Here is a 7113-nt window from a genome sequence, read left to right as displayed (position 1 = left end):
CAGTTCAGAACAGATAGCGTTAGGTTCTTTGGGATTCAGTTTGGTTTGAGTTTGTTTCCTTGTCATTCAAGCTGAATAAAGGTAAGCAGTTTTCTTTTGGGGGATATAACAAGAAAATTTGTGCAAGCTCTATCTCCTCCTCACGGCTCCCTTTGAGCACGATTGCAACCTCAGATCAATCCCTAGACTACCTCAGTGGCCAACAAGTGGCATACATACTCAACCAAACAGGGGTAAGCCAACAAGCACTAGATTCTCTGTAGTTTTATTCTGAACCCAACAACGTAAGCAACATACAAGTGGTTTGTTTTGACAGAAAAAAAGAAAGTGCTTAAAGGGTGACACATTATACACACTAGAGAAGTGAACTGCAGACATTTTGCGTGTAACTTCCCAGATCGCAAGATTACGGTCGTCGAATTGGCCTGAACAACTTTGTCCTCAACTAGATACATGCATGATGCGTGTTCAAGTCGCTACCGCGATGAACTTGACCTTGGAGGCCAGGGTCCAAGAGATGGCAACTGCAGAACAGAGGAATCGCCTGGTATGCCTCTACTACTTGATATAACTTTGAACCACTGGCTCTCAGGGTCGCAGGTTGGATCTTCGGTCAGGCACTTGCATTCATCTGTGGTGATGACGCCGTCAGGACCGGCTTCCAAGCACACTCTGGTCCCATTCTTAGTGAGTTCGGCCGAAACATGCATTCCTGAATCAGATATTAGCTGCCACTTTGAACAGGATTTGCTGCAGCCAGCCCCAAGCTTTGCAGTATCACCCACAGACTTGGCTTCAAGGCATTGCCCGGTGTGCTTCAGCACAAGCTCATACGCGGAGGTGTAGTTCCAAGCGTTCGATTCATCGCACGGACCCAGCTTAAGCACATTCGCAGATTCCACCAACACGCAGAGCCCGGTTAGAGGATGAAATATTACCTTGTATGGTTTGTGACTGCTGGGTAGACCAGGACCTACAGTATATATGAGTATCCAAATAAATTCTTCCACTATCAAAGTGTCGGCATTATATTTTGCGTGGATTTTAGTTTTTCTTGCATACTTGGCTACTACATATATCATCATCGAAGTGCATCCCTAGCAGTTACAATTTACAATCACTTTTGAAAGTCAATAAATGCATACTGGTAAATTATCCTAAATGAATACCCATGAAAGGCTTATGTGTTGGTTCAGCAAATGAACGGTTAGGCAAATATGTGCAACAGATAGCACAAAATTTGTGTCTGACAACGTCGCTAGGTAGTAATACAGAGATAGGTAAAGTTCAAACCTTGAAATGGAGATTGCAGGGAATTGATCCTTTCAATGAAGCTGGGGTTCCTAGCTGTATACCAATCCCATGTTAGCAAACCATATGTTTCATCGTAAGCTAGAATACCCTCCCTGATATAGTAACTCCCTTCGAGAGCCCAAACAGCCCAATCCAGATCCATTTCAGCTGCTACACTTAAGAAGCATGTAAGATAACGATTGTCAGCAATATGTGTGCCAGACATGTCAAACCCAATCTCAGAGAAAAATAACGGCCATCCTTGTTGAAGAAGAAAGAGTCCTTTAGTCCTTATGGACTCAACAGCCACTCCACAAGCATCATTTTGGTTCCAATTTTCCCAATCAGTTCCATCTGAGAAACCATACCAATGCTGCTCGAAGACTAACTTTCCAGTAAATGACAACTTAACTTGCTTTGGGGACAAGAAGGAGAGACTGTTGTCAAAATCCAGGCCCGACAAAATAACAAGGACATTAGGGTTTGCTGCATGCACAGCTTCAGCACCCTGTTGCATATACCTAAAGAATGTAATATAAGTTTTCAATATCATCAGTTACATAGAAAAGCCTTCTCAATAGCATGACTCATGAGGGCCTTTGCTCAGTAACATACCTGTACCACAAACTAACATTTTGGTAGGGGCCACGAAGCTCATTACGCAAGCTCATGCCGACAACATTCTTTGTGTCCCTAAACATTGTTGCCATTGCACTGAGGCCCTTCAACCATTCTTCAGGGTCGAAGTATTTGTCTCCAAAGAAGCCATTACCGTCAGTTCTGCTACAGCACCATCCTGGAGTAGTCATTTGGTTATCAAGTATGACCATAATGCTGTTGCTGGCCAAAGCTGATACCACTTCCTATTAAGTTTGACCCATATCAGAAGGATGATCATAATCATAATTCATTTACCCCTTGATAGACAAAAATAAAAATACTGTTTTCACTTCATGTTTAGCCTGGTAGTAGGTGTGTCACAAGAAAAACATATAGGTTGGGTAACTACATTATTTGACTATTTGTTCTATATTACCATGTCAGCTAACTAGATACCTCCCCGAGAGACCCTCATGCCCAACTAGATAGCTGGTATGGAAAAAGAACCAGCTCACCTAATCCATTCGTTTGATGTGAGATGTATCCCCATCATCCAAACAAATCCTACAAGCAATATTTGTGCTCACTAGAGCATTGTGACTTGCAAGGCACCCTCATATTGGACCATCAATTTGGTGACTAGTAGGTATGCCTCTGTTCAACCTAAACAGTGGCGAATAAAAGGGAAGACAATCTTTTAAGCAAGAGCGATGGCATTTCCTGAAATAGCAAAAAATGATAACTTATTTCTATATTGGCATTTATCCCTCATCTTGCATCAGATGGTGTCCTTGATAAAGAGAAAAGAAGGATACCCTGAGGTTCTTTGGCGAGCCTTGTGAGTTCTGATGAATTATTTGCCATCAGAATTCCTCTAATATGCAATGTTTGGACTTCTGAAGCAAGTTTTACTTATTCAAAACAGTGCTAATTTCAGCTGGTTAGCTACAGACAAATTGATCCATGGCATACACTTTTTTCGACAATATAATTTCTCTTATTTATTCCCCGGAACAGTTATTTACTTTATGTCTATATATAATTGACATACGGTGTTGTGAAGTTCAGTTCACTGCTAACCTGGCACTCTAGCAGCAACAAATATATTCAAGATTTTCATTTTTGTTTCTTTAAAGAACCTGTAGGTTGCATTAAAGACATGTTCAGTTTTGGCATAACTTAACCTTCCAATTCGCAAAACTAGCAACACTTGCCAATTCTTTGGTGGTAGTAGTAAGATATATGTAAGCATCCATTTCAGAATATTATTCTTTGACTACTGCTTCTTGCACTTTGAATACTAGCTAAATGGTTTGATTAATACCGACATCAAGTCCAAACCAGAACAACGCAGGAATCCGAATAAACAAATGCAATCATGGCTTCTCAGGGGATAACCTCGGTTATTTAAAGCGCTGACAGCAACCACCTACCCGGAACACATCGATGAGGGGCAGGTCCAGGAGGTCTGGGTTGTTGACACGCACGCCGGCGGCGGACTCCCGCAGGCCGAGGCGCTCCAGCGACCACCGCAGCGGCAGCGACGAGAGCGTGGCGTTGGTGGCGAGGTAGGTCGGCCAGGTGAGCCTCACGCAGTTGAACCCCATCGCCGCGACGCGCGCCGCGATGTCCCCCACGCCGCGCCGGGACAGGCCCTCCGCGGCGACGGGCTCCAGGTGCGACGCCCAGTTCGCGCAGACCAGCTTCACGCGCCGCCCGTCCGCGCCCACCACCCACCGCGACGCCGTAGAGAGCGGTAGCGCCGGGAGCGAGACCGAGGCGGCGCGTGCGGACGCTAGGAGGACGAGGAGGAGGCCGAGGAGCAGTGGAGTTGGAGAGGAAGAAGCCATGGTAATTACTGGGACTGGGACTGGGAGAGCAGAGAGGCGGATCTGGAGTTTAAATGGGGCATGACATGTGGGGCCACGACGTGTGGGGACCATGCGTCAGCCGCACGGATTGGTTGCTGCTCGGATAAGCAAAGAAAGGCAAGCGGCGGTTGGCCTGGTGCGCTTAAGCGGTTAAGCTCGAGCGAGCTCGAATGGCCACCGCCGTCGTCGTCTCGGCGGCGGCTCTCCCCGCCGGCCGTCGCCGGTGCGTTATACACCCCGCCGAGCGGCGCTGCGCGACGTGCCTCAGCTCCACGCGGCTCTGCTCAAGTCCGGTGAGCTCACCACTTCGCCAGAGTCCTTCCACTCCTTCCCCGAGGCTACCACGCTCCCGTCGCCGGCCACCACCGCGGCCCACCTCGCCTACGCGATCCGCCTGCTCCGCCTAGGCCCCCACCCGCCCCTCTCCGCGCGGTCCTACAACATCCTTATCCGTGCCCTCTTCCGCGCGGGCCACCCGGAGGATGCCCTCCACCTGTTCGTCGAAATGCTCGATGCTGCCATTGCTGCCAACGTCTGCCCCGACCAGCACACGATTGCCAACACCGTAAAGTCCTGCGCCAGGATATATGCCTTGGCTACAGGGCGCAGCGTTCAGGCGTACGCTGTCAAGCTTGGGTTCATGGCCGATCAGTTTGTGCTGAACAGCTTGATACATATGTATGCGAGCTGTGGGGATATCATGGCGGCAAAGGTACTGTTCAACGCAGTCGAGGAAAAGGGTGTCGTTACATGGAATGCGATGATAGCGGGCTACTTCAAGAATGGAGACTGGAAGGAGGTAGTGGACATGTTTAAGGGTATGCTTGAGGTTCAGGCACCGTTTGATGAGGTCACATTGGTGAGTGTTGCCACAGCATGCGGAAAAATAGGTGATTCTAAGCTCGGCGAGCGGATTGGAGTTTATGCAGAGGAGAAGGGGATGGTGAGGAACAGAAACTTGGCAACTGCGCTGGTTGACATGAATGCCAAGTGTGGAGAACTTGATAAGGCGCGGAGATTGTTTGACAGGATGCACTCCCGGGATGTGGTTGCTTGGAGCGCGATGATCTCTGGCTACACTCAAGCCGACCGATGTCGAGAGGCACTTGCTATTTTTAATGAGATGCAGGCTACCGAGGTGAACCCGAATGATATAACCATGGTCAGTGTGCTCTCTGCCTGTGCTGTCCTGGGTGCACTTGAGACGGGCAAGTGGGTGCATTCATACATAAGGAGAAAGGCCTTGTCCCTTACAGTTGTTCTTGGCACTGCGCTGGTGGACTTCTATGCAAAGTGCGGATGCATTGAAGATGCAGTCAAGGCATTTGAGTCGATGCCTGTGAGGAATTCTTGGACGTGGACAGCCTTGATAAAGGGCATGGCAAGCAACGGAAGAGGTAGAGAAGCGCTGGAGCTCTTCTCATCCATGCGGAAGGCCAACATTGAGCCTACAGATGTCACATTCATTGGTGTTCTCCTAGCTTGCAGCCACAGTTGCTTAGTTGAGGAGGGTCGCCGGCATTTTGATAGTATGACCCAGGATTATGGCATCCATCCAAGGATTGAGCACTATGGCTGTATGGTTGATCTGTTGGGACGGGCAGGTTTGATTGATGAGGTGCACCAGTTTATCAGGAATATGCCAATTGTGCCAAATGCAGTTGTCTGGAGGGCACTGCTTTCTGCTTGCACAGTTCACAAAAATGTTGAAATCGGAGAAGAAGCGCTGAAGCAGATCACCCCACTAGATCCCAATCACAGTGGTAACTACATACTTCTATCGAACACCTACGCGTCAGTGGGACAATGGAAAGACGCAGCTATGATTCGGAAGGAAATGAATGAGAGAGGGATCAAGAAAATTCCTGGGTGCAGTCTCATTGAGCTGGATGGGACAATCTTTGAGTTCTTTGCTGAAGACAGCGACCACCCCCAGTCGAGGGAGATATATGAGAAAGTGGATGAGATGATTGAAAACATCAAGATGGCTGGGTACGTCCCAAATACCGCTGACGCAAGGCTAGATGTTGATGAATCTGAGAAGCAAGTGTCCGTTTCACATCACAGCGAGAAGCTAGCCATTGCGTTTGGCCTGATGAAGTCGCGCCCTGGCGCAACCATTCGGCTGTCGAAGAATTTGAGAGTGTGTGTGGACTGCCACTCCGCCACGAAGTTGATCTCGAAAGTGTACAACAGGGAGATTGTTGTCAGAGACAGGAACAGGTTTCATCATTTCAAAGATGGTTTGTGCTCCTGCAATGATTACTGGTGAGTATAAATTCTCTGCGCGTCAAGGTTTTTCTCTTACATAAGTTTATATGTACACCGGGGTCACCTGAGCCAGAGAGGCTGTACAGCACTTTGTAAGTAATCTGTAAGTACATAATGCCGTTCACTCTCAAACAGGAGCTCAAGTTATTAGGTATTAAGATCAAGAGCAAATTATCTGCAGAGTTTCAGGCTTGGTTAGCTCAGACATTCTAATAACCTGATGATTCAGTTCCCAAAAACCGGAGTTGGTTAATCTGTTTTCCCTTTTCTGGATAGGATCTTTGTAGTTTTCTTCTTTTTCTCCTTACCTCATGTAACATACCACTATTAATGAAAATTTACGTAACATACCACTATTAATGAAAATTTACCGTAGAACTATTGTCCTACGGTGTGCGCTTCAAAAAACTGTTAGAGAAGATTCCTAGCCTGCCAGAATAGAAGTTGGTTCTGCAGCTTCAAGAACGAGAACTGAGTGTGTACAGGCTGCACATTGCTGTGCATTGCATGAATACCAAAACGAGGAATAAACCTGTTGCATTTTACTTAACTTGTAAAGAAACTGTGGTGTGCTTACATAAAATTTCAAATGCGGAGCAGCACAGTTTCCTTTCATTGTTTTGGCCACAACGACGGCATTTGCTGGGTCGACTTTGATGGCTCAACCTACGGCTGCTTCTGGTGAGTTGGTGTTGTTGTTGTTGTCAACAAAGCTGACGCGTGGATGCGCACATGTCTAATTTGTTTAGCCTTATTATAATCTTTGTTGTAATATCGGCTGTTGATATAACCACTTATCTGTACATCGGGTGAGTGAGAAATCTCCATATCCGACAGAAGCAGTACCTTTCAAGTGTCATCCGGGCGGCAAGTACACCAAGTTGTAAGCAGCGAAATTGCGTAGGAGCATTCGGCGACGACGCTCATTGGAATCTTGCCCATCAAATCGCTTTGGGATTCTCACGCACTATAATAGCCCCAATTGTATTTATGTCCTTATAACTAGTATTTATCTTTCCCCTGTTCAACATAGCAGACGTAAAGTACACGTGTTTCTGTTCCCCACACATTAAGGTTT

The 7113-nt window shown here is 47.1% G+C and overlaps 2 protein-coding genes across 2 annotated transcripts; one reads left to right on the top strand and one right to left on the bottom strand.

Moving 5' to 3' along the window:
- Positions 1-234: 234 nt before the first annotated feature.
- Positions 235-3815, bottom strand: LOC119355494 (glycosyl hydrolase 5 family protein-like). The gene is made up of 4 exons (XM_037622304.1): positions 3327-3815; positions 1909-2156; positions 1294-1814; positions 235-973 (listed from the first exon to the last, which is right to left on the bottom strand). Exons 1-4 carry the CDS (start codon positions 3741-3743, stop codon positions 477-479), a joined length of 1683 nt encoding a protein of 560 aa, XP_037478201.1. The 5' UTR covers positions 3744-3815; the 3' UTR covers positions 235-476.
- A 19-nt stretch (positions 3816-3834) lies between these two features.
- On the top strand, positions 3835-7113 carry LOC119357977 (pentatricopeptide repeat-containing protein At4g21065-like). The gene is made up of 3 exons (XM_037624726.1): positions 3835-3881; positions 3930-6032; positions 6636-7113. The coding sequence occupies exons 1-3, from the start codon at positions 3835-3837 to the stop codon at positions 6718-6720; spliced, it is 2235 nt and encodes a 744-aa protein (XP_037480623.1). The 3' UTR covers positions 6721-7113.

Source organism: Triticum dicoccoides, chromosome 2A (assembly GCF_002162155.2).
Source record: "Triticum dicoccoides isolate Atlit2015 ecotype Zavitan chromosome 2A, WEW_v2.0, whole genome shotgun sequence".
Classification (NCBI taxonomy): domain Eukaryota; kingdom Viridiplantae; phylum Streptophyta; class Magnoliopsida; order Poales; family Poaceae; genus Triticum; species Triticum dicoccoides.
The sequence above is the reverse complement of the archived record's forward strand: the minus strand, read 5'-3'. Positions and strand labels throughout refer to the sequence as shown.

What these genes read in the sequence shown, in the direction of transcription:
- LOC119355494 (XM_037622304.1), bottom strand. Translation starts at nt 3,743, where the DNA reads ATGGCTTCTTCCTCTCCAACTCCACTGCTCCTCGGCCTCCTCCTCGTC. An exon ending in CCCTCATCGATGTGTTCCGG is followed by an intron (nt 2,157 to 3,326) that starts GTAGGTGGTTGC and finishes CAAACTTAATAG; the next exon opens with GAAGTGGTATCAGCTTTGGC. An exon ending in AATGTTAGTTTGTGGTACAG is followed by an intron (nt 1,815 to 1,908) that starts GTATGTTACTGA and finishes TACATTCTTTAG; the next exon opens with GTATATGCAACAGGGTGCTG.
- LOC119357977 (XM_037624726.1), top strand. Translation starts at nt 3,835, where the DNA reads ATGCGTCAGCCGCACGGATTGGTTGCTGCTCGGATAAGCAAAGAAAG. An exon ending in GCTCGGATAAGCAAAGAAAG is followed by an intron (nt 3,882 to 3,929) that starts GCAAGCGGCGGT and finishes AGCTCGAGCGAG; the next exon opens with CTCGAATGGCCACCGCCGTC. An exon ending in TGCTCCTGCAATGATTACTG is followed by an intron (nt 6,033 to 6,635) that starts GTGAGTATAAAT and finishes AATGCGGAGCAG; the next exon opens with CACAGTTTCCTTTCATTGTT.